The 26803-nt window shown below is 39.2% G+C and overlaps 1 protein-coding gene and 1 non-coding gene across 2 annotated transcripts in view; one reads left to right on the forward strand and one right to left on the reverse strand.

Annotated features, from left to right (window-relative positions):
* GNAI3 (G protein subunit alpha i3) overlaps window positions 1-26803 on the reverse strand; it is a 47171-nt gene that overhangs the window by 1191 nt on the left and 19177 nt on the right. The window contains exons 2-8 of the mRNA XM_005542465.5: window positions 18455-18497; window positions 18197-18338; window positions 12903-13060; window positions 9701-9829; window positions 5911-6040; window positions 5374-5527; window positions 65-277 (exon numbers count right to left, since the gene is read on the reverse strand). Coding sequence (XP_005542522.1) covers window positions 87-277; window positions 5374-5527; window positions 5911-6040; window positions 9701-9829; window positions 12903-13060; window positions 18197-18338; window positions 18455-18497 — 947 coding nt within the window. The 3' untranslated portion in view covers window positions 65-86. The remainder of the gene's footprint in view (window positions 1-64; window positions 278-5373; window positions 5528-5910; window positions 6041-9700; window positions 9830-12902; window positions 13061-18196; window positions 18339-18454; window positions 18498-26803) is intronic.
* On the forward strand, window positions 681-787 carry LOC123570824 (U6 spliceosomal RNA). Its single transcript, XR_006695035.1, has one exon. It is a non-coding gene; the product is annotated as a U6 spliceosomal RNA (small nuclear RNA).

Below are 26803 nucleotides of genomic sequence, written 5' to 3' on the forward strand. Positions count from 1 at the left end.
GAAAAACTTTACAAAGCTAACAGACATCACTATAGCACTATAACTACCTTGTATGAAACTTTACCTTTCACTAACATCCATGCTTTTCAATAAAGTCCACATTCCTTTAAGTTGTTTTTAATGATGACATCTGTAACAGCATCAAAAACAAACTGCACATTCTTCGTGTCTGTGGCACAGGTGAAGTGAGTGTAGATCTCCTTGGTATCTTTTCTTCTGTTCAGATCTTCAAACTGGCATTGAATATAGGCAGCTGCCTCTTCATATGTATTGGAACCTAAAACAGACACCCCGTACTCTCAGTTCAAATTGTAACAGCTGCCTGAACTCAACTAAGTCAGACCATTACCATTTACTTATGGAGAGGAAACATAACCCAATTAAATATGAATAGAATTCTCTATTTCTATAATCATTAGATGTTTCTATAATTAGGTTCTTCATGAGAGTAGACTCTCATGGTAACTAAAATAAAATCATCACACACAAAGATTGAAGAAAACATAACGTTGTTTCTCTTTACCCTTTCATTTAGACTTTTCAGCTAAAAAAAAATCTAGAAAGTATAAAGGGAAACTAGGAAAGTAGGAAGGTGCATTTCTAGGGAACACAACTGCTTCAAAGGTCTGAGAGAGGCTGTGTTCCTTGGAGTGATCTTGGAATAAAAATTCAACAGGGTAGTGCTCACTTCGGTAGCACATGTACTAAAATTGGAACAATACAGAGAAGATTAGCATGGCCACTGCACAAGGATGACACGCAAATTCATGAAGCGTTCCATATTTTTTAAAACAACTGGGTTGGATCATGCTAAAAGGAGATAATATTACTCCGCTACAAAGTGTTTCCAACTAGAAAGGATCAATGAAGTGAGAAATTGTTGAGAAGGATACAGTTTGCTTTTAGATGTCCTTTGTCCAATATGAACATTTATTCATATTGTTTTGATTACCCTTATGTTACTACAAGATGGCAATAAATGCTATGGGATTGTTTGTATTAAAACAAACAAAAAAAGGAATTCAACAGGGTAAATTGTTCTTTTCAAAATCATTCCACAGTTTTAAGGAGGTTTAGCTTCAAAGCCTTAAGGTAATAATTTAAGTAAGGAAAAGCAATACACTTTAAAAGAGTGAATTTTAGGGTTTCTGAATTATATATCAATAAAGCTCTTATTTTTTACAAAAAGAAAGGTGGCAGGAACCAAAAGTAAAAGCTGTCTCAACAACATTTGTAATTAATACCCTTAAATCACCTGCTTTTTACACCATCTTGTCTACTTATGGAACCTTTAGAGTAGCCTTAGAAACTGGCTATAAAGCCAGGGAAACGCAACAAAGACAATTCATTATTCCAATAAACTAGAGGCTATTTTCAGTAGCATTAAGCATAACAAAAATATCAATAACAAAGATATAAAGAAGACCAGGTAACAAAATGGAGCTTAAGAAAAAAGGAGCTGGGTGGGGTGGCTCACACCTGGGGCTGCGGCAGGTGGATCGCTTGAGGTCAGGAGTTCGAGACCAGCCTGGCCAACACAGTGAAACCCCATCTCCACTAAAAATCAAAAAATCATTAGCTAGGCCTAGTGGTGGGCACCTGTAGTGGAGCTGAGGCACAAGAAGCACTTGAATCTGGGAGGCGAAGGTTTCAGTGAGCCGAGATCATGCCACTGCATTTCTGTCTGGGAGACAGAGCAAGACACTGTCTCAAAAAAAAAAAAAAAAAGGAAAGGAAAAGAATATTAATTAAAATATTTAAAGAACTGAAGGAAAACAGCTTTGTAGGTGCTTGAAGCAGGTTCTTAAAATCTGGAAAACAACCTCTGTAAATTAGAGGCAGATGAGTGAAAAGTGAATTTTGTCTGCTAGGAACAGATACTAATACCTGGCAAATAAGGACTGTAAGAATCTGTACGTAGAACGAAGACAATGGAGGATAGGCTTGGAAGTTAACAACAACAAAGAAAATGGATACGATATTAAAGGCTCTTTGCTTTGTGTGAAGACTCTAAGCTGGGCCTTCAACATTAATGCCGATTCTTTTACTTGTCTTACATCTCTCTCCCCCAATCCTAAAACTTGGTTGCTTTCTATAAATTCACCTTCCCTCTGTTCTTTACTCTGAACAGGTAACCACATTTCCAACTTCCTTAAGAAAACAGAGGCCATGAGGATTAAACTACATCTCAACTTTTTGTCCTACCACCTCACTCAAAATGTTACATATCTGCACTTATTTGTACTTCTGGTCTTAGAGGTGTCTTCTTCCTCAAAAATCAATTGCTCTACCTATACTCTTTTAAAAAATTGAGGAAAATTAACATAACAGATATTTAACCATTTTAAAGTGTACAATTCAGTGGCACTTAGTGTATTCACAATGTTATGCAATCACCACCTCTCTCTAGCGACAAAACTTTTTCAATGCCCTATTCCCATTAAGTAATCACTCCCTTTTCTTCCCATTCTCCCAATTCTCATAACCACTAATATGCTTTCTGTCTCTATGGATTTGCCTATTTTGGATATATCATATAATAGAAGTATCGGCCTCTTTTACTTAGCACAGTGTTTTGAGTTTCATACAAGTTGTACCATCTATTATTATTCCTTTTCTTGGGTAAATAATATTCATTGTATGTATATAACACAATTTGTTTATCCATTTATCCTACTTAGACTCTTAATTCCTTTTTTCCCACCTGCTTGCAAATCTTGCTCCTTCAATTACATCTGTTTTTTCAACACCTCTTTTGCTTATAGGATCTTAGCCCTCAACCTATAAACATTCTTAAATTTCTCCCTTTTACCACGTTGCTCAAGAGTAGTCTACACTTGTCTTCTTTCTTCACTTTCCACTCTGTAACTCACTGTACTCACCTTTCCATTGACACTGCTCTCAAGAGCAGGTCACCGACCTCCTAACTGTTAACTCCAAGGCCATTTTTCAGTATTTATCTTACTTATCTGCAGATAACACTGTTGACTGAAATATTTAATCAACTCACTTTTTAAGCTCTCCTTTTGGTTATGATATCTTTCTTTCTCTCCTGCCAATAGAGGCTGCTATTCTCTCTCATTTTATCTGTGGTCCTTTTTCTCCTCATTCTATATTATTCTCTCCATAGGTCATTTCACCCATTTCCATGTTTTCATTACTGATGATCTCAAACTCCAACCTCTCCCCAACCTCAAATATAACTGCCCATGAGATATTATTTCGATGTTCCATAAATAATTTAAAATCAACATTCCTAAATATGAATTCAGGTCACAGCACCAGCATCCAAGACAGAAACCTGGGAGTACCTCTGACTCTTCCCATTTCCTTAACCCTGCTTTACCCCTTCACTTTATTGATTGATTGACGGATGGAGACTCACTCTGTCTCCAGGCTGGAGTGCAGTGGTGCAATCTCAGCTCACTGCAACCCCCGCCCCCTGGGTTCAAGCGATTCTCCCGCCTCAGCCTCCCGAGTAGCTGGGATTACAGGTGCGCGCCACCATGCCCAGCTAATTTTTCTATTTTTAGTAGAGACAGGGTTTCACCACATTATCCAGGATGGTCTCGATCTGTTGACCTCATGATCCACCCACCACGGCCTCCCAAAGTGCTGGGATTACAGGCATGAGCCACCGCACCCGGCCTCACTTTATTATAGAAAGCATTTACAGTGTCTCTGCTAATAAGAGTTCCTATTCTCTGGAAATACCTGACTCTGATCTCCTAGTTTCATAGTGATCCATCCCTGGCAGGTTGTATTTCTGCCCCTGACCTCAACTGATTGGCCTACAGATTTCTGTCTGACTTAACCATGGCCAGAATCTCTCTCCTTGGAATTGAAACCAAGGCCAAGCAATCCCAGTCTAGTCTTATCTTTTTTTTGTTTTCGTTTTTGTTTTTGAGGTGGTGTCTTGCTCAGTCACCCAGGCTGGAGTGCAGTGGCGCGATCTCGGCTCACTGCAAGCTCCGCCTCCCAGGTTCACACCATTCTCCTGCCTCAGTCTCCCGAGTAGCTGGGACTACAGGTGCCCACCACCATGCCCAGCTAATTTTTTTTTTTTTTTGTATTTTTAGTAGAGACGGGGTTTCACTGTGTTAGCCAGGATGGTCTCAATCTCCTGACCTCGTGATCCACTCAGCCTCCCAAAGTGCTGGGATTACAGGTGTGAGTCACCACGCCCGGCCTAGTCTGATCTTTTTAACAGAGATACAGAAACTGTGACCAAGCTGTTATCACATAAACTGAATAGCAGAGAAAGCCGGTAAGGAGAGAAAGAATAATAAAAAAGATACACAGAGGAGAGAAAAAAGATGGGGATAAAGAGTGCTTCCAGGGTTCCTCACAATTATTTCCTAGTTCTAATTCCATTCTAAGACCTGTCCATTCTTGCCTTTGGGTTCTAAGATCTATCCCTTAATCCCCATCAAGAGTTTTTATTTCCATCCTGAGTTCTTACTAATTCAAATCTACTACTATCTTTATTATTTATTGCATAATCTTTCTAAAGCACAGTTTCTTCTATATCATGTACCCCATGATATGGATCATGGAAGGATATTAAACCTTCAACTGATTATCATTGTCTCAGCATGAGATATAAGGCCCTCCATGAGTTGATCTCTGACCATCTCTCCAACCACTTCTTCCCTGCCACTGTAAACTCTAGTAATACCAAACTCCTTCTGAGTTCCACGACTGGTCACACCATTTTCCTACTTCCATATTTTCATATATGCAATTCCTCTTTTCTAAAATGCTTTTATTCCCCTGTCTGCCTGATGATTTCTATTTCATCCTCTTAGCCACTCTAGAAAAAGACTACACTGACCCCATCAGAAGTAACCACTTCTATTCCATTTCTGTTAATGCACATTTTACACTACAATAAATTTATTTATGTCCCTCGGCAACTACATGTCAGTTTCTTGGGCACAATGATTACAACTTACCCTTGTATTTTCTTCGACATATACCAAGTTTTACTTTATTTTTTGTGAGACAGGGTGTCACTATGTTGCCTAGGCTGACCTCAAACTCTTGGGCTCAAATGATCCTCCTGCCTCAACCTTCCAAGTAGCTAGAATTATAGCCACCATGCCCAGCTCCCAAATTTACTTTTTCTCCTTTTTTATTTTCCTCAAAAAATGAAGAGAGAAATTTAAAATAAACACAGAAAATTCAATTGTGTCTGATATGGCACTCTTGACTTAGGGGGTTTTAATCACAGGCTTAATGCCAATGCCACTACCACTGAATACTCTCCGTCAATCACTTAAAAAAAAAAAAAAAGGCAGTTTTATGAATGCCACCAAAGTGTCAATCTAAGTAAGATGTGTACCTCCAACAAAGTCTTTCATAACCTCTTACCTGTGTATTCTGGATAACAGATAGTTAACGGACTCCTCTTTATTTTTTCCTCAAACAGGTCTTTCTTGTTAAGAAAGAGAATGATTGAAGTTTCTGTAAACCATTTGTTATTACAAATGCTGTCAAACAGTTTCATGCTTTCATGCATTCGGTTCTGAAAAAGAAAGAAAGGATGATAGGTCAGTAGCAAATAGTAAAAGTGGATTAACTTAAAGAAAAAGATAAACCAACAAGTTTTGCAGCACTGAATGGCATTAATGGAAATAAGTCAAACACCAATAAGATAAAGTTGAGTGTCAGTCCTCATTTGTGTAATTTTGAGGCGAGAGGAGGTAGGAGGAAGGGCTGGCTAACATCCTTTCCACATACTCAATGTGCCTATAACATCTTTTTTAGAGTAACAGGACACAGATCAAAAAAAGTAAAGATACTAAGTTTTGACTGAATGAGCAAATGGATGCAGACAATCTTCCTAATAAGTTATTTTCTATTTCCTGGTTACATTAGACAGGCTTTTTACCAGAAGCTCCAACATACCATCTCCTCATCCTCAGCCAGAACAAGGTCATAATCACTGAGGGCCACACAGAAAATAATTGCTGTCACTCCCTCAAAACAGTGAATCCACTTTTTTCGTTCTGATCTTTGGCCACCTACATCAAACATCCTGGCAAGGGGAAAGAAAGCACAAATTCAGCAAGGTCACACATACACCTCTCCCTAAACTGAAATAATTAGGAAACTTCCCACTATTACATATTCAAAACTTCACTTATAATAGAAGACAAACAAGGAATAGATTAAATGCAGTCAAAATAATTACCTTGGCTAAAAGTACAAGACAACAACATGAGAAAATAAAATTTGTGAATAATCTAGATTCTAATTTTAGACAGACTGTTGAGCCTCCTCTCTATCAAAGCTTGTACCAGATGTGTGAAAAGTCAGCAGAATAAGCACTGAAATGGATTAAAGGAAGGAGGGGAAAAGATAGGAAAAGCAAAGAGCTAAATAATACAGTTTGAGATAATAATAATAATGGCATATTTATTGAGTGCTTACCATGGTGCCAGACACTACTACTAAACATCTTAACTCATTTTGCCCTTGTAACACTCCTATAAGTACTATTATTATTACCCCAATTATACAGATAAAGAAATTGAGGCACATTCAATGTTAAATGATTTGCTCAAAGGTACACTACTAACAAACAGGGACTGGGGATCTGAACCTAGGCACTCTAACTCCAGCACCCATGTTCTGACTCTCAAAATGGTTTGCCTATAAATGCCCAATGTGCACTCTGCTTCCATAACTTCTTCCTACTAAGTTTGTTTTCCTTACCTTAAAAAAAAATTTGGAGATTAATTGTAAAAACAAATAAATTATATTTTTATGGTAGGATTCTATGAACCCAATAACCGAAAAACAGCCTTGACCAACATTTCCAAACTCCAAGTCTTACTTAAACCTAATTAATAAAAACAAAGTCTCAACTGTTCACAAACTTTATGTTCCACTCCAGATCAGTTTTAGTCCAATACTCTCTTCTGGGCGACTTACTTGGTATTCTGAGTCAACTGCTGAACTTCCATCAACAGCATCCTCAACTACCTCCTACAGTAAAAAGAAGACCTGCACTGCTTTGTGTTTTAGCTGATACTTAGGTCTAATGACGTATACATGCAAATTGTTACTCTGTGATCTGTGTTTGAAGAAAATGATAAAATTTTTAAAGGCTAAACTCTGCTGAACTGGTTTAATGTATAAGATCAATAGTGACTAGAGGCCTACATTTCCAGAGATGTTTTTGCCCAGAAATTGAAAGAAATAAGACACAGTTGGTGATTTCTCAATGTATGCTTGAAAGGAATTATCTCTTTATGACCCAACTCTTCCTTTGGGCTGATCTTGCACAATTCTTTTTGACCTTTGGTCATGACACTTGAAATGATGTAATCACAAGTTGGCTTTAATATAGGGTCATAATACAGGTTTTAGGAAGGCTAACATCATATATTTCACTATGGAAGTCTCAAGGGGAGACACACCAATAACTTCAATTTACTCCCCCATTTTCTCTACAAAGTCTATACAACACTGTGAAGTTCCAAGGTGGGCTTTTAGCACATATTAACATTTACAATATCATTCACTAAGAGATCAACATTTCATAAACATTACCTCATTAACTGAGAGGCAAGTAAGCAATTACACAATGCCTTGCATATGGTAGATGCTCAATAAATGTTTGAATAAATGGATAGTAGTTTTGCCTAGAGAGAAGAGGAAAAGGAAGAAATGATAGTACTTCATAACAAGATAACTACATGCCAACAATCAAGTAGGTGTGGCACCTTAATCAGATCTGGCTATTGATTATGGCATAAAAAGACAGGACAGTTAGGATTTGCCTAACTAAAGATTGATCTATATAACAACACCAATAAGAAAGTTTCCAACACTAAATAATGATCACAACTTTTAATTATAAGTAGATTACAAACCTTATACAAAGAAATCTCATTCTTATCATCTTATGAGTGATAATCCACGTGGTCTTTGCTGCTCTTGCTAAATAAATTCATCAGTACTAACGACAAGCAGCAAGTCTATTCTAAAAGCATTCAGAGCTGAACTGCTATTTTCCTGCACCAGGAAAAAATCTAGTTTAGTGTATTAGGATTTCAAGACCCTGACTGGTATCTAGTAATAAGTAAACCCTATGTGGATTTCACAAATCCTGTGTAAGAGCTGGTTTCAGACCAAAAACCTGACAGGCTCTGAGGTAGTAGTTACATCTGTATGCAATAATGCCGAACATCACATTCTACATATAAGCATAATAACATAACTAAAGAACACATGGTATATTGAAGGAGAAAAGTTTACTCCTAATCTCAAAGGTCACGAAAGAAGAAAATAGGAACCAAAAAAACATTTCTAATATTTATAAAAGACCATTAACACAGAGACAAGCTGAGGCTTGTTTTAGAATTACTAATGCTGCCAGGCATGGTGGCTCCCAGCATTTTGGGAAGCCGAGGCGGGCGGATCGCGAGGTCAGGAGATAGAGACCATCCTGGCTAACACGGTAAAAGCCCATCTCTACTAAAAGTACAAAAAAAAAAAAAAAAATTAGCCAGGCGTGGTGGCGGGCGCCTGTACTCCCAGCTACTCAGGAGGCTAAGGCAAGAGAATTACTTGAACCCGGGAGGCAGAGGTTGCAATGAGCCAAGATTGCACCACTGCACTCCAGCCTGGCGACAGAGCAAGACTCCGTCTCAAAAAAAAAAAAAAAAAAAAAAAAAGAATTACTAATGCTAATGAGAAAGTTATTTGTATTAGAATACTAGAATTTTCTCTCTCTCAAACTATCACAGTTGGACTGGGCATGGTGGCTCACACCTGCAATCCCAGCACTTTGAGAGGCTAAGGTGGGAGAATCACCTGAGCCCAGGAGTTTGAGACCAGCCTGAGCAATAAAGAGAGATTCTGTCTCTACATATTTTTTTTTGGTAAACATTAGCCAGGCACAGTGGCATGAGCCTACAGTCCCAGCAACTTGGAAGGCTGAGGCAGAAGGATCACTTGAGCCCAGGAGGTTAAGGCTGCAGTGAGCCATGATCACACCACTCCACTCCAGATAAGATGACAGAGTAAGACCCTGTCTCTAAAAAATAAAATTTTAAAAACAAACCAAAAAAAATCACTGTTTAAATGTCATCTTACCAACCCAAAACACCTCTATCCCCATATTTCTGCACTGTACTAAGAACTTAATTGTACATGACACTACGCACAAATTACTTCAAGAGCCATGATAATACTTGCTCCATTCCATTCAACTGGAAGGGAAATTCAAACCAAAAAGAAGTGACACTGGGGAGAAAAGCATTCCTATTTTAATATCAAAATGGCAAAACAAAACCATGTAACTAACCAAAAAAACTGGTTTTCATAAGTTCAATATTGTTACCGTATTAAACATTCGATATCTGTTTTGGTGAGTCTAACAAGCAGCTGAAAAGAATAAAATTAAAACAAACCAGTTATCACAGGAAAAATTTTACTGGGAGGCAAGTTACAATTTATTTTTGAATTTAAATTCCTCTAAATGGACACAAACATTTGATGCTATTTGGAGAAACAAGAGATGTTTGGGCCCCCATTCAGTTAAAATATTCAAACAATGCTGATAAATAGGTTAAGTTTCTAAACCAAGGAATACTGCCCAGAGGAATTTTGCCCTGATTAAGAGATGGTAAACTAAAACAAAAGATACTTGTATTTGGCACACCTAGCAAAAAGGCTAATGACTTACTTGAAGTATAGGTCTTTGAAGGTGAAATGCGTTTCTACAATGCCTGTGGTCTTCACTCTCGTCCGAAGAACATCTTGCTGAGTTGGAATGTAGTTAGACTGGGATATTCTATCCAGATCATTTAGATAACTAAATAAAAGACACACTTACTTTTACTTGGTGAAGCCAACCATGTGCATAGCAAATCAACAGACTAAATTAGTTCCTATTCTAAACCTGTTACTAGTTACTAGAGTGGCAAAACAGAATCAGATCTTCAGTATCATAGAAAAGATAAGAAGCCAGGCATGGTGGCTCATGACTGTAATCCCAACACTTTGGGAGGCCAAGGCAGGAAGATCACTTGAGGCCAGGAGTTCAAGACCAGCCTGGGCAACATAAAGAGACCCCTGTCTTTACAAAATATTTTAAAAATTAACTAAGCATGGTGGTGCACGCCTATAGTCCTAGCTAATCCTCCTACCCTTGAGTGAAGCAGGAGGATCACTTGAACCCAAGAGGTCAAGGCTGCAGGGTGCCACTGTACTCCAGCCTGAGTGACAGAGTGAGATCCCCGTCTCTTAAAAAAAAGAAATAAATAATAAGAAAAAATACGAATCCAACATAGGACAATTAAAGTATAGAGTCTATATACATTAACAAAAGTAGGTTTTTGTTTTCTTTTCTTTTCTTTTTGTTGTTTTTTTTTTGAGACAGAGTCTCACTCTGTCACCCGGGCTGCAATGCAGTGGTGTGATCTCGGCTCACTGTAACCTCCATCTTCCAGGTTCAAGTGATTCTCCTGCTTCAGCCTCCTGAACAGCTGGGATTACAGATGCTCACCACTACGCCCAGCTAATTTTTTGTATTTTTAGTAGAGATGGGTTTTCACCATGTTGGCCAGGCTGGTCTCAAACTCCTGACCTCAGGTGATTCGCCTGCCTTGGTCTCCCAAAGTGCTGGGATTACAGGCGTGAGCCAACGTGCCCAGACACAAAAGTAGGTTTAATTCTACAGAATTAAACTGTGAAGGCCAATTTAAAAAATTAAAACAATAGGAACAGGAAATGTTTTTAGTAAAGAAAAATTCCTGAAATGTAATACTAAATTAACTGCATACTGTATAATACCAAAACCAAATTATACCAAAAGTCCTCAGACAATTAAACTTAATAGGTCATGTGTGTTTAACCATTTGACAGGACATTAGAGAATGGTGTTTAATTTATTAAAATTAAGAGAACTATAGTGAGTAAGAATATTTTCCGTTTTCTTTCAATAAACAGAAGAGTTGGGGAGGTTTGGGGGTTTTTTAAATCTAAACCAAAAACAAATTGTAAATACCTCCAAAAAAAATTAATTTGTTCAGGGAAATAATTAAAAGACTGCTTCAAAACTATATTCTTTGCTGATTTCAGGCTAGAAAACTGATGAGCAGATGGCACCAATATAAGTGAATCATTAATGATCTATAAAACCAAATACTATCACTAATGTAAAGAGGCAAACTTAGATCAACTGTTATGAAAATCTCTATAATGTAAGCACATGTAGTTAGAGGATTCAGAGCTTTCTGAATGAATGATGAAAAAAGCAATTATAATCTACTTTTGTTGACCACTGGTAGAATTATTTAAGCTCTCAATACCTGCAACTAAAATATGTTATTAAAAGGTAGGCAAGAATCCTGAAACGTTTCTAAAGTCAAGTTCTCACTGAAAGAATAAGAAAGTTTTCAAATACAGTCATGCGCTGCATAACAATGTTTTGGTCAACAACAGACTCCATAAATGTATGCTAGTGATCCTGTAAGATTATAATGGAGCTGAAACACTCCTAGTCCCTAGTGACATCATGGGCCCTATTACCCTTTTATATGTTTAGAGATGTTGAGATATACAAATACTTACCATTACGTTACAATTGCCTACAGTATTTAGTACAATAACATGCTGTACAGGTTCACAGTCTAGGGGCAACAGGATATACCACAAAGCTTAGGTGTGTAGTAGGCTATACCATCTAATTCTGTGTATGCATAGTCTATGATGTTCACACAATGACAAATCACCTAATGATGCATGTTTCAGAATGTATCCCTGTCCTTATGCACAGCCTGACTATATCATTTAATTTCTTCTTGTAACAATTTAAGCTAGAATGATGATGTGAAAAGTAGGAAAACAATAATATTGGAGAAAAAACCCTAATGCTTAAAAGTACAAAGAGAAATACAGATAACAAGTGCTCACCAGGCCCCGCAAAAGTACATTTAAAAAAATACATTCTGGGCTGGGCACGGTGGCTCACTCCTATAATCCAAGCACTTTGGGAGGCCGAGATGGGTGGATCACGAGGTCAGGAGATCGAGACCATCCTGACTAACACAGTGAAACCCCGTCTCTACTACAAATACAAAAAATTAGCCAGGTGTCATGGCGGGCGCCTGTAGTCCCAGCTACTCAGGAGGCTGAGGCAGGAGAATGGTGTGAACGTGGGAGGTGGAGCATGCAGTGAGCGGAGATCGCGCCACTGCACTCCAGCCTGGGCGACAAAGCGAGACTCCGTCTCAAAAAAAAAAAAAAATTCTGAATCTAGGTTTTATAAATAAGTATATGTAAAAGAGGTAAAATGGGATAACATGTAATAGCTTTATATAAGTATTCATTACAAATTCTCTAAAACTATGTTAACACTCAAGATAATATCCTTGACAAAAAAGATACTTCAACTTCATTCCATGACTCAACCTCTTTCTATACAAAGTCTACTATTGTGATCTGGCAAAATATTTATTAGTGAAATCCACGGTGCAGCCCAGACACAGAGAGCTGGCTGCATAAAAAGGAATACCACAATTCTAATTTCCCTTTCTAGCTGGCTATCAGTGCCAAGCTCTTACACAGAACTTATGAGTTGGAACAGATTCAGAACCCAGCCACAATAGATGTCTCTCCTCCTTCACTTGCTTATAATAAAATGCCATGGAACTAATTTAGTGGTGCCAAGTCTCCCATTTACATTCCAAGAGGGAACTTTTTCCTCCAAATCATACAAATGACCAAGGGCTCTATAATCCTAAACTTAGACAATTTTTATAAAGCATCCTATAAACTTCTAAGAGTGTCTATTACTTAAACATTTCCTTAAGGATGGGCACTAAACTTTCTCTAGTGTCACCAAGTTATTCTCTGTTATAGTTTCATGGAGAAAAATTACTTACTATGAAGCAGAATCATTGAGCTGATATTCCCTGGATCTGCTGAAGCAAGCTTGTACCCCACCATCTCGCCATAACCGTTTAATCACTCCTGCTAGTTCTGGAGTCATGACTCCTTCTTCAGCACTGCCAGCTAAAACAAATAATTGTCGGGCATCATCCTGAAGAAAGCAGTTAAGAAAGAGACAGATGACTCTCCATTTCCTTCAGCCTTGATGACAGTCTCTTTAAAATATACACACATTACATGTTATGTTAAAACAGGTGTTGTTACAGAGACCTTTTCTGACAGGCCAGCATGACAGAATTTATAATTAAGTCTTTCCTCATTCTCATTCCACTACCATTTTAAGTCCAGAACTGAGCTGAGAAATGATTTTACTTCCCCACCACTCCTCCACACATCACCATCCCCAGAAAAGATCATTTCTGGCCAGCCCACAAATCTCCATCCAGATTGCTAATAATTTTTGAGAGAAAAAAACTGGTTTATGAGACAGGCTTATGTAAAACATTCCCGTTCTATTAAAGGAAGCCTACAATAAAAATAGAAATAAAAAGACTAGCACATAAGAGTTAAAGTCTAAACACCTCAAAGGGAGTAAAACATTAATCAAGTTTAAGAAAAAGTATTATCTTCTTTGCCTTCAGCCCAGAGAGCAGAACAAGGAGAGGAGATGGAGGCACTTAAGGAGTCTAGAAGTCTAATGCGGGAAATAAATCCCTCAGGGAAAGATTCAAACAGTCCCTAGATTTCCCTAAAGGAATAATAATAATGTTCTGAGAGAGGGAAAGGAAGGCAGCAGGAGGAAAAGAAAGTAACCAAAACTTCATGAGTCATAGCCACAGTTTTTTTTTTTTTTTTGAGATGGAGTTTCGCTCTTGCCACTCAGGCTGGAGTGCAATGGTGTGATCTCTGCTCATTGCAACCTCCACCTCCTGGGTTCTAGTGATTCTCCTGCCTCAGCCTCCCAAGTAGCTGGGATTACAGGCGTCTGCCACCACATCCAGCTAATTTTTCTATTTTTAGTAGAGATGGGGTTTCACCATGTTGGCTAGGCTGGTCTCGAACACCTGACCTCAGGTGATCCACTTGCTTCAGCCTCCCAAAGTGCTGGGATTACAGGCATGAGCCACCGGGCCTAGACATAGCCATAGTTTTCTAGGTTGTTATAGTTTTTAAACATAAAATATGTGACAGACAGGACAGAAATGGATTATGAGATTTTTATTGTTTTGCTTTATTCTATCCATCCCTACTTGTTGTTTAAAAATAAACACAGGTCTCACAGGATGATTTTCCCAACCACATCTAATATTTATCTACCTTGAGAGATTCCAAATAACTACAAAAATAAAACATTTAAAAAGTATATAACATGTAAAGAAAAAGTAAAGGAGAAAAGGGAGCAATCATTTGTATCTTAAGTAGTCATCAGGACAAGTAAACTAACAAACAAAAGTCATTTCAGACCACAGGTGAACTCACAACCAAAAACTCCAAAGACTCGTGAATTACCAGAACTTGTGCATCCACCTTACCAAAAGAAAACCATCCAAAGTGCATTCAAATTATTGTTGCCAAACTCTGGGTCTCCAGCTCTAATGGTTTTTACCTAGTAATATTTCCTCCTTTATGATCCTTTCCTGTATTCTTTCTAGTAATATTTAGGCTCAACCCACTGTCATTTAGCTTCTGAGATCAGGCGCATTCAGGGTGGCATGGCGGTAGACTAGGCTCAACTCTAAGAAAACTTAGCTGGCTGGGCGCGGTGGCTCATGCCTGTAATCTCAGCACTTTGGGAGGCCGAGGCAGGCAGATCATGAGGTCAAGGGATTGAGACCATCCTGGCCAACATGGTGAAACCCTGTCTCTACTAAAACTACAAAAATTAGCTGGGCGTGGTGGGTGTGCCTGTAGTCCCAGCTACTCGGGAGACTGAGGCAGGAGAACTGCTTGAACCCAGGAGGTAGAGGTTGCAGTGAGCTGAGATGGTGCCACTGCACTCTAGCCCGGGCGACAAAGCAAAACTCCATCTCAAAAAAAAAAAAAAAAAAAAAGAAAAGAAACCTTAGCTGACATCTATATGCCCCTCCCTTTCTTTTCAAAGATAAAATTTTAAACAAATGAAAGAGAAAAGTTGAAATATTAGACAAATTGGCAAACATACTCAACAGTGAGCATGTCCTTCTACACATGCAAGGTATGGTGCTTTAACATTTGAAGTCTTTATAATCCCTTGGTTCTGAAATTTGACCTATACTCACGCACATATTCAAATCATCTTATTAAGCATTACTTAAAAAAAAAAAAAACAAAATACAATTCTAATTTGAGAAACTTCAAAAGAGAGGGAATTATTACTACTTTTTTTGCTGTCCTGACTCTATAAATATTCTTTTAGGAGGAAACACTTTTTTCTTATCACTTAATTTCTTCCACTGACCTGCTCTTGCTTCCCCACAATAAACCCTCTCTAAAGGTCTATAAAGAGGTCCCTCTTGGCCAGGCATGGTGGCTCACGCCTGTAATCCCAATACTTTGGGCAGCCGAGGCAGATGGATCACCTGAAGTCAGGAGTTCGAGACCAGCCTGACCAACATGGAGAAACCCCCGTCTCTACTAAAAATACAAAAAAATTAGGCGGGCATGGTGGTGTATGCCTGTAATCCCAGCTACTCAGGAGGCTGAGGCAGGAGAATCGCTTGAACCCAGGAGGCAGAGGTTGCAGAGAGCCGAGGTCACACCATTGCACCCCAGCCTGGGCAACAAGAGTGAAACTCTGTCTCAAAAAAAAAAAAAAAAAAGAGAAGAGGCCTCTCTTAATAATAAATTTTACACCCCCACACTTAAGCAGATGTGAAAAAGTAACCTATTCCACACCCAGCTCTATTTCTTTTTTTCCATTCACACTCTCTAACCAACTATAAAAAACTAGAGTAGAGGCCGGGAACAGTGAATCACGCCTGTAATCCCAGCACTTGGGGAGGACGAGGCAAGTGGATCACCTGAGGTCAGGAATTCAAGACCAGCCTGGTCAACATGATGAAACCCCGTCTCTACTAAAAATACAAAAATTAGCCAGGCATAGTGGCGGGTGCCTGTAATCCCAGCTACTCGGGAGGCTGAGGTAGGAGAATCGCTTGAACCCAGGAGGCAGAGGTTGCAGTGAGCCAGGATCGTGCCATTATACTCCAGCCTGGGTGACAAGAGCAAAACTCTGTCTCAAAAAACAAACAAACAAACAAACAAAAACACTAGAGGACAATAAGAGAGGAGCTATAAACATTAAACCTTACACACAGAAGGAAAAAAAAAAGAAACATTTAAAAATTATAATATAGGATTACAGATTAGGTTATGTGGACACCAGAAAGCTGGATGATTTAGGAGGCCTGACAGGGATTAATGACGTCAACTGCATCTGGTGACACAGGAGTGTTAGGACCCAAAGATTAATGACAATTATTTGATAACAGAAAGAAACGAGGCCGGGCGCTGTGGCTCACGCCTGTAATCCCAGCACTTTGGGAGGCTGAAGCAGGCAGATTACGAGGTCAGGAGTTCGAGACCAGGCTGCCCAACATGGTGAAACTCCATCTCTACTAAAAATACAATAATTAGCTGGACGTGGAGGCGCACGCCTGTAATCTCAGATACTCGGGAGGCTGAGGCAGGAGAATCACTTGAACTCGGGAGGCGGAGGTTGCAGTGAGCCGAGATTGTGCCATTGCACTCCAGCCTGGGTGACAGGGCGAGAGTCCGTCTCAAAAAAAAAAAAAAAAAAAAGAAATGAAAGGGTAGGGAGATAAATAAAGGAAGACAGACAGTGGGGAATAAAATTAAAGAGGGAAAGAGAAAAGGGACAAACTAAAAGAATCAATAACTGAGATGGAGAAAAAGCCAACAGAGAGAGGGAAGAGAATAAATAACAGTACTACTGACCTGTTATCAGATACAACAAATACAACAGAGAAGTAGAGTTAGGTAACAGGGAGAAATGAGAAATGGGAAAAAGAAAATAAGACCACAGATAGAGCTGGTATGAAGAAGAAAAAGAGGAAAAGAAGGAAAGAAAAGCACGAGGTGAGAGAAGGAATAGGAAAGGGTAAGACAAGGATAAAGGCTTTTTTTTGCTTGACTGCCAAACTTCCCCACTCGGATGCATAGAAAAATAGTTTCTATGTGATATATTTTACAAAAATATAAAAGTCACATTCACATATTTTCTCTTATTTTTTGATACTCATCTCTCATTTTACAATCCCTAATCTAGCTCCTCTTCCTTTATGCCATTTCTAAGACACTTTCCAGTCTAACACTATCCAACTGTGACCACCCTTTCAGTATTTCCCCTCAACAATTTCCTATCTTTTTATCAAATATAAATTCGCATTTGGTAAGTTGGAAGTGGCTTATAAGAGTTCCTAAGCGACTTCATAGACATATAGGTTTTGCCTTTCCAGGCAGACTTCCCAAATCATCTCCTTTTATTTTGCCATGGCACGTAAGTATGACACTCTGAACACAGCCAGTGAGTCCCTTAGATGTAGGAAATAATTCTATAATTTCCCAGCCTTTTCTGGAATTTAGCTGATAGCAATATCAAAGATCTCCTGCCTTCATTTTGGCCCCCTCCCCAATGGCATAAAACATCCTAATTATACATACTCTAATTTTATAAACTAGATCTTCAGGGTCTACTAAGTATTATTATAATTAATAATACAACTTTTTAAATAGCTGACATGTGCAAGGCATTAAAGAATTATACTAGGGCATGGTATATGCCAATTCTATAGCCTAAGGTTCCATGTAGTATATAGTATTCTTGAATATCTGACTTAGATATTCAAGAATTTGGACTTAGTGCTCATGTCTTTACAGAATTTATTCTGCAAGACTGATTTTGGCCTTTAATCTGTACACCTCAGAAAGCAGAGCTACATATCATGGCAACCTTTCTCTTAGATTATTATTTTAATGTACTATTATCAACTACTATAAAAGTCAACAGTGCTGTTAAAAAAAAAAAAAGGCAACTGAATAGAACAGTTATCCCAGAAACCTATGATGCATCCACAGAATCCCATTTCCTAGACTCCTCTTGGGGTGGTTACATCTAACACCTTCTAAAGTAGATTGCTAACACTTCTCAAGTGAGCACAAAGTACTTTACTACATTTTATCTTGTTGCTTAAATTCATTTCCCTAAAACATGAAGCAAAAATTTTGCTTAACTTAAAACTATATCTGCTGAATAAGAGCAAGTGAAGAGGAAATGAGAAACACTTACTGCCCTGGCAGCTTCCCCAAAGTCAATCTTTAGCCGTCCCATGGCTCTTATGATTGCAATGATGGACTGTATAGTATTGCTGTAGACAACTACTTTATATTGTTTACATTCATCCTCTGAATAGCCATCCTCATGAATGATTCTTTAAAACAAAGAAAACCACAAGTCAATAGCGTGGACCTAAAATGAAAAGATACTATGAATTTTATATGCATTAGGAGAAATCCTAGTCTAACAAAATGCCACATTCCAACTTACTTCATCTGTTTCACAATGGTGCTTTTACCAGATTCTCCAGCACCTGAAAGAAAAGAAAACCAGACTTTGAATTTCTCAGTAATCAACATAAAAGTATAATATCAACATGAATGATAACTCTAGATTGATGGAAACCACGGGTCCTAGGGAAAATTTTGGTGAGGCTTTCATGTCTATCAAGAAAATGTATCCAGCTTCTCCACTACAGCATTTTACTTTCTTTACATAACTCAGCAACCAAGTATAATTTATTGAAAGTGTCCTAGGGCTTGCTTGGTATCATTTGTGCAAAATAGGCACATCCAAGGACAGATGGCAACATAAACTTTTGGAGGAACTCATTCACTATATAAAACATGATATAAACACTGAATATGGGCAAAAATGTAATGATTATATTTTGGTCTATTCATTTTTATTAATTCCTCTGTTGCTGCCTGCCCATACCAGAGAAATGTTCTGAGGGCAATCCTATCAGTCACAGAACTAAAGATGTTTTAAATAGAAGCAGAGAAGGCACTGTGCCTATCAATTTCTCACCATACACCATCTCAAGACCACCCTGCCCTCCTTAGCCAGCTGGAATCACTTTAAACAAATGACCACAAATGTCAAGCTGGCCTTCTGACCTCCTTGACAAAGCCACCTGCTAGATCTTCCCTAGTCAACTCATTTTCCTATCTTTCAAGATCCCTATATCACACCACCTCCTCTCTCTCAAATTTTATAAACCCCTTGCCACTTCTGACTCTCAGCTGATGATCCTGCCCTACTTTTCCATAAAAATTAAAGCAATCAGAAAAAACTACCTCATTTTCCCACAACCACATCTACCAGTCTATCTGTACCTCCATTAATATTCTCTACCTTCATCAACGGATGAAAAATCTCTGCCAATGTTTTAAAATCAACTTCTCCCCTTGTGCACCTTCATTTTACCTACTCAAGGTCATGGCTGCTGCAATTTCCCATGATATTTCCCATGTCTCAAATATGATCAATTTTTTATTTCCACTGGGTCATTCTCATCAGCATACAAGCTTACTATACTATTTTCCATCTTTAACTCAACACACATACACACCCCTAACTTTCCTTGACCCCACACATTTTCTTCTAGCTACCACTCCATTTTCTCTATCCCTCTTTGCAACAAAACTCCTCTAATGTGCCATCTACACTCAGTGCCTCCAATTTTGTACATTCAATTCTGTCCCTCAGCTATGCTAATCAGGCTTTCATCCCCACCACTCTACTGAAACCACTTCTCGAGGTCTCCAAAAACTTCCATCTTGACAAACCCAGTTGGTCAATTCTTGCTGCTCATCTTAGCCTCTCAAGCAGAATTTGTCTAAGTTGAAATATTTTCTTCACTAGGAAGGCTTCTAGCCAACACACCCTTCAGGTTTGATTCCTACTTCACTCCTCAATCTCCTCTCTCCAGTTTCTGAATCCTTTTTTTTTTTTTTTTTTTTTTTGAGATGGAGTCCCACTCTGTAGCCCAGACTGGAGTTCAATGGTACAATCTCAGCTCACCGCAACCTCCGCCTCCCAGGTTCAAGCAATTCTCCTGTCTCAGCCTCCCGAGTGGCTGGGATTACAGGCTCCCACCTTAATACCCAGCTAATTTTTGTATTTTTAGTAGAGATAGGGTTTCGCCATGTTAGCCAGGCTGGTCACAAACTCCTGACCTCAGGTGATCTGCCTGCCTCAGCCTCCCAAAATGCTGGTATTACAGGCGTGAGCCACCGCACCTGGCCCAGTTTCTGAATTCTAAAGGTTGTATTGCTTCAGGGCTCCCTCCTTGGCCCTTTTCCCTATCTAAACTCATTCTCTAAGTTATCTAATCTCATCGCCTTTATTTTTTGGAGACAGACTCTTGCTCTGTCACCCAGGCTGGAGTGCAGTGGCTCAATCTTGGCTCACTGCAACATCTGCCTCCCAGGTTCAAGTGATTCTCCTGCCTCAGCCTCCTGAGTAGCTGGGGCTACAGGCACGCGCCACCACATCTGGCTAATTTTTGTATTTTTAGTAGAGACGGGGTTTCACCATGTTCACCAGGCTGCTCTCGAACTCCTGGGCTCAAGCGATCCACCTGCCTCGGCCCCCCAAAGTGCTGGGATTACAGAAGTGAGCCACCGCACCCGGCCCTAATCTCATGGCTTAAATACTATTCATAAACCAATCATAACAGGTAACATCTAGTGAGTAACCTCGGCCATGCTGTTCTAACCACTTTGTTTGTAATAACTAATCTAATCCTCACAACAACCCTATGAAGTAGACATTATCATCCCTATTTTACAGATGAGATTAATGATGCAGACAGATGTCAAGTAACTTGCCTACAATTACACAGTTAGTAAGTGGCAGAACTGAAATCTGCATTCAGTTTGGCTCCAAAGCTGGTGTTTACTGCCTCTATACTACTGATTTGCAAATTTAGATCTCTAATCTTGGCTTCTAACCTTGGTTCCAGATTCATATATCTAAACCATCTACCTGATACTAGATTTCTAGCAGGTATTTAGATTTCACAAACCTAAAATGCTCAAAACTGAGATACTGATTCCCCAACTCACTCTCACCTCAAAACAAACCCTGCTCCTCCCTCAGTCTTCTCATTCCAGTAAATGGCACCAACATTCACCAGTTGCTCAAGTCAAAAATGTTAAGTGACATGTGACTAACATGTAGATAAGAAAAGGATGCCAGTGCCAATCTGTATATTAAATATTAGTAAAGCTTAATTTTTTTAATAAAGCAAAATAAATAGTTAATGTAATAGTTTTAACAGTTTGTTCCTGAACATTGAAAACCATAGGCCTAGATCACTGCAAAAGCTTCCTAAATAGTCCAGTGCTTCAGACCTTGCCTTTTCTACAGCCAGTTTGCCAGTCAGTAGGTAGAATAAACTTTGTAAAATGTAAATTAGACCATGTCACACGATCTCCAGTTATACTCAAAATCCATGGGCATTATTGTGCAATATACTCTGGCCCCTGCCTACCTCTTCACCCTCATCTCTTGTTACTCTCCACTTTGTCCTCGCTGCTCTTGTCAGACCAGCATTCTTGCTTTTCCTCCAACACACCAAACCGGTTCTTACTGAGTTAGGTCCTGACTCTGTCTTTCCTGTCTTTGAGTTTACTGTTACCTGAAATAAGTTTTGCAAGATTTTCTTTTTCACAGGAACAGCTTTTTCTGACTAATCTATCTAAATAGTTCTCACCCCGTCACAGTCTCTCCCCTTATTCTGTGTTATATTTTTTCATAGCACTTACCGCTTCCTCACATGACAGATTAGCTCATTTCTTATCTTCCACACTAAAATATAAGCTCCATGAAGGCTTATTCATCCCTGCATTCCCAGGGCCTTAAATTGGTCATGACATAAATTATCTACTCAAATAAATATTACTAAACAATGAATAATATTTAGTAACCATGATTCTTTACTAAATATTTCTCAACTTTACTAACCAAAAGTTAATTAAAATCCAAATATAAAAATTCTAGACAACTACATTCTTACAGAATCAAAAGGCACATTTATATATGACCTTGTCTCATTACATAATCGATAATCAGGGTAGTATTACATAGTTAATATTCAAGAAGCACATAGTGACTTTCTTAGGATGCTGTTATAAAAAGGTGGATCCTCTCATTCATATCTAAAAAACCCAATGATTCTACTCTGGGGAAGAAAATACAAATGCATACCAGTTATATTTTAAATTGTTTAAAAGACAAAATTCTCAGATTATCCATATTAACAAAAGCTACTAAATTAAGAAAAGTTGAGATTAATGAATCAATGTGTACTATTCTTTTATATACTGAAAACCACATTTCCATCATTCATGTGAGATTATCTTGAATAAAATAATAAATCTATTAATCTCAGAATCAATTTCTACCTATCTCATTAATCCTAGTCTACGGATGTGCTGATTAAAAAAAAAACCCTCTGTTGCCCTACCTCCCTCACATTTTTCCAAGGCTCCCTGAGAAAATGTCAGTTTGCCTTTCCCTTTGTTATCACACTAACATCTTCTTCCGAGCTTCCAGTTCCGTCTCTTGCACCTTGGCAGGGCACAGTGGCTCACGCCTGTAATCCCAGCACTTTGGGAGGACGAGGCTGGTGGATCACCTGAGGTCAGGAGTTCGAGACCAGCCATGGCCAACATGGTGAAACTCCGTCTCTACTAAAAATACAAAAAATTAGCCAGGCGTGGTGGTTGGCACCTGTAATCTCAGCTACTTAAGAGCCTGAAGTATGAGAATCACTTGAACCCGGGAAGCAGAGGTTGCAGTGAGCCAAGATCACACCATGGCACGCCACCCTGGGCAACAGATCGAGACTCTATCTTAAGAAAAAAAAAAAAAAGGCACTTCTAACTGCCCACAGAACTAAATACGGATTTGTTTCAGTGGGTGTTCCGGGGGGCATTTTATACAAATAAAGAGTGAATCACTTTATACCAAAAGTCTTTGACCCACTCGGCTTCTATATCACCATGAAGGGTGCCACCATCTTATCCATCTTCCAAGTGTGAAATATAAGAGTCATCTGGAACCCACTCACTTCTCTTCTCTCCTTACCAAGCTGTAACAAAATCTTCTTTCTTCTTACGCATTTCTCAAATTAATCCTTTCTATCCTTCACATGTCTGAGCCTGATGCTGCACCTATTATATGTTACTGCTGTGATTTTCTGAAGCTTCCAGTTCAAAGCCCCTCTCCCTGTTCTCATCATTTCCAAGTGGCACTTTTTTTTTTTTTTAAATAGTCTTGCTCCATTGCCCAGACTGGAGTGCAATGGTGCAATCTCAGTTCACTGCAACCTCTGTCTCCCGGGTTCAAGCAATTCTCCTGCCTCGGCCTCCCAAGTAGCTGGGATTACAGGCGCCTGCCCCAAGTGGCACTATTTTTAAAACCATCAGTTTATCTAACAATTCTCCAAATTATTGAAACACTTTCTATAACCCTTTCTTATTAGGTCTGGGTTCTTCACTTTTACCTCAACTCTCTGTGCTCCATTGCTCTAGCAGTAAGCTCCCTTTTCATAACATCTCATCGTTGCATTTTCCCCAAGCTGCTTCCTATGTTCCATCTCCCTACCCTACAACACACATGGTGTTTGGAACTTCCTAATTTTATCTGCATCTTTTATCTCTTTTTTCAAAAATTTATCACAAGTTTAAGGGGAGATTCAGTTGCCCATCTTCAATACACCAGGGAAGTGATAGTTGAAATACAAAGAATGGGAAGATGTAAAGGATACTGCAAAGACAGCATCTATGGCTTGGAAAGGGAGGAACTGAAGAGGACTCTGTATGCAGAGGGATGGAACTGCGCAGGAGGTTAGGATATACCGGGGAGAAAAAGTTGGAAAGGTCCCAGAAACAGGAGGGAATAGGATCCATTCAACATAGAAGCTTTGTCCTTTAAAAGATATCCTATATAAGTAGGAAAAAAGGATGAGAGGTGAAGTCACAGAGATTTTTGAAAATAAAAGGAGGAAGGAAGCCATGTTAGTCTCATTCTCAATAAAAGAGGCAAGGCAATCTGCAGAGAATAAAGGAAGAGGATTAATTTAGAAAACTATCTGGGAACAGGGCATGGTTGGTTCACACCTATAATCCCACCACTCTGGGAGGCCAAGGCAGGAAGATCACTTGAGGCCATGAGTTCAAGACCAGTCTAGGCAACATAGGCAAACCTCATCTCTACCAAAGAAAAAAAACAAACCAACAAAACAAAACAAGAATAACACAAAAAATTAGCTGGGCCTAGTAGCACACACCTGTAATCTCAGCTACTTGGGAAAATCTCTTGAGCCCAGGAATTCAAGGTTGCAGTGAGTTACAAGCGTGCTACTACACTCAAACCTGGGCACAGAGCAAGACCTTGTCCCAGCAAAAAGAAAAAGAAAATCATCTGTGTTTACCTACAATTTGAATACATAATCATCAACACTGTTAAACCAAAAAAAAATTCACCAATATGGAGCCGGGCGCGGTGGCTCATGCCTGTAATCCCAGCACTTGGGGAGGCCGAGACGGGCAGATCACGAGGTCAGGAGATCGAGACCATCCTGGCTAACACGGTGAAACTCCGTCTCTACTAAAAATATTTTAAAAATTAGCCAGGCGTGGTGGCGGGCACCTGTAGTCCCAGCTACTCGGGAGGTTGAGGCAGGAGAATGGCATGAACCCGGGAGGCAGAGCTTGCAGTAAGCCGAGATCGCGCCACTGTACTCCAGCCTGGATCACTGGGCAAGACTCCATATCAAAAAAAAAAAAAAAAAAAAAAAAAAAAAAAAAAAAAATTCACTAATATGTACTCTAATGTAGAATCACTGTATTTACCTAAACATGGGTTTTTTGTTTGTTTTTTGTTTTGAGACAGAGTCTTACTCTGTCACCCAGGCTGGAGTGTAGTGGCGCAATCACAGCTCACTGCAGTCTCAATCTCCCGGGCTCAAGCAATCCTCCTCCCTCAGCCTCCTCAGTAGATAGGCGTAGCTAGGACTACAGGTGCACACCATCGTGCCTGGCTAATTTTTTTTTTTATTTTTAGTAGAGATGAAGTTTCACTATGTTGCCCAGGCTGGCCTCAAACTCCTGAGCTCAAGCAATCCTCCCGCCTCACCTCCCAAAGTGCTGGGATTACAGGGGCAAGCCACTGCACCCAGCCACATGTTCTTAATTGAATTTTTAAAATGATCTCTGAGCAGGTACCAGAGCATATGCTCTCCACCCTATTACATTATGGGTATGTAAAGTGAGAGATGGTGATAATTTCTTTGCAAGATAATTTTTAAACAAGGCCTAAAGTGATTGGAATCTGGAACTGCTAAAACAAATAAACCATTATCATATATGAGCAAACTCATTCAGCTCACATACAGACTGATTTTAAAAATTAACCCTGACAGATGGCTAATTCTCAAAAAAAAAACACTATCCCCTGAGGCCTTCTCTTTTTTCTCTTTCATTTGACTAAAGCCAGTCCAAAGAACATACATGAGTATATTATGTGAATTTCTATTTCTGTGCCTTCAAGCACAATGAATTTCCTCATTTGAATGGGGGTCAATAGAAAATGCTTAAAACAGTGCCTGGCACACAGTAAACGTTCCATAAATGTTAGCTAGTTATTATTTATGAATGCTGTTTTCAATGTTGAGAATATCACCAAGTAATGTTAAGGCCTCACAAAGTTTCATTTAGTAATAACTTGGATACTGATGTTGGTTCAAAATTACAGTAAAAATGGTATAACTATTTAGCAGTGGTTTCATAATAAAATCCTAGACAGAATCTGGATTCACACACATAAACTGTAACTTATAACCTGAAAGTTACAGCAAACTATAATATATCAAAGCATTAGTCGTTTTCTTCACCCTATCCTGAAGAACAAAAACACTCTCTTCCTTAAATGTATTTTCAGCCCCAGATATTCCTGTCTACTATCGCCTCTCCTTTTCATCCATTTATACCTCTATAGCTTTTCCTTGAAGCTTTCTCACAGGTCTCTCTGTACTGCTACCACCTGAAATAGTGGTTATTCCAGGGGTACCTGAAACATCTCCTCTTCCTGTTAAATACCAGTTTCTATAGAGAAATTTTAAAATTTTTAGTAGCAGGATTATAATTAGAGTATAGCCCCTCTTCCAGAGGTCTGGACAATCAAATCCCAGTATGGCACTATTTTTAGATAACCTTCTAGTCAGTGCTAGACCAACACTCTCTCTTCTACCAGCCCCCGTTATCAGACATATAGGAACATATGACCAAAATAGGCGCAGACAGCCCCTCTCTCACAGCAGGCTGAAAGCTTTATCAGCAAATAAAATTGATTTTTTTGCTAACTTATTCTCGCCTTTCATTTACAACAGGAAAGAAAAAAGAATTGTGAGCATCTACAACTAAAGATCATAGGAGAAAGCCCATGCTATTTCCAATAGGAGTACCTACTGCTCCTGGTTGATTCCTTTTAGTAACAGGCATAGGTATGTAACTCTAGAAATTCAAAGTAAGGTTAAAAATGACATTCTAGGCCGGGTGCAGTGGCTCATGCCTGTAATGCCAGCACTTTGGGAGACTGAGGCGGGTGGATCACCTGAAGTCAGGAGTTCAAGACCAGCCTGGCCAACATAGTGAAACCTCGTCTCTACTAAAAATACAAAAAACTAGCCAGGTGTGGTGGCGGACACCTGTAATCCCAGCTATTCAGGAGGCTGAGGCAGGAGAATCACTTGAATCCGGGAGGTAGAGGTTGCAGTGAGCCAAGACCACACCACTGCACTCTGCCCTGGGCAACAAGAGTAAAACA

The sequence above is a fragment of the Macaca fascicularis genome, chromosome 1 (genome assembly GCF_037993035.2).
Source record: "Macaca fascicularis isolate 582-1 chromosome 1, T2T-MFA8v1.1".
Lineage (NCBI taxonomy): Eukaryota > Metazoa > Chordata > Mammalia > Primates > Cercopithecidae > Macaca > Macaca fascicularis.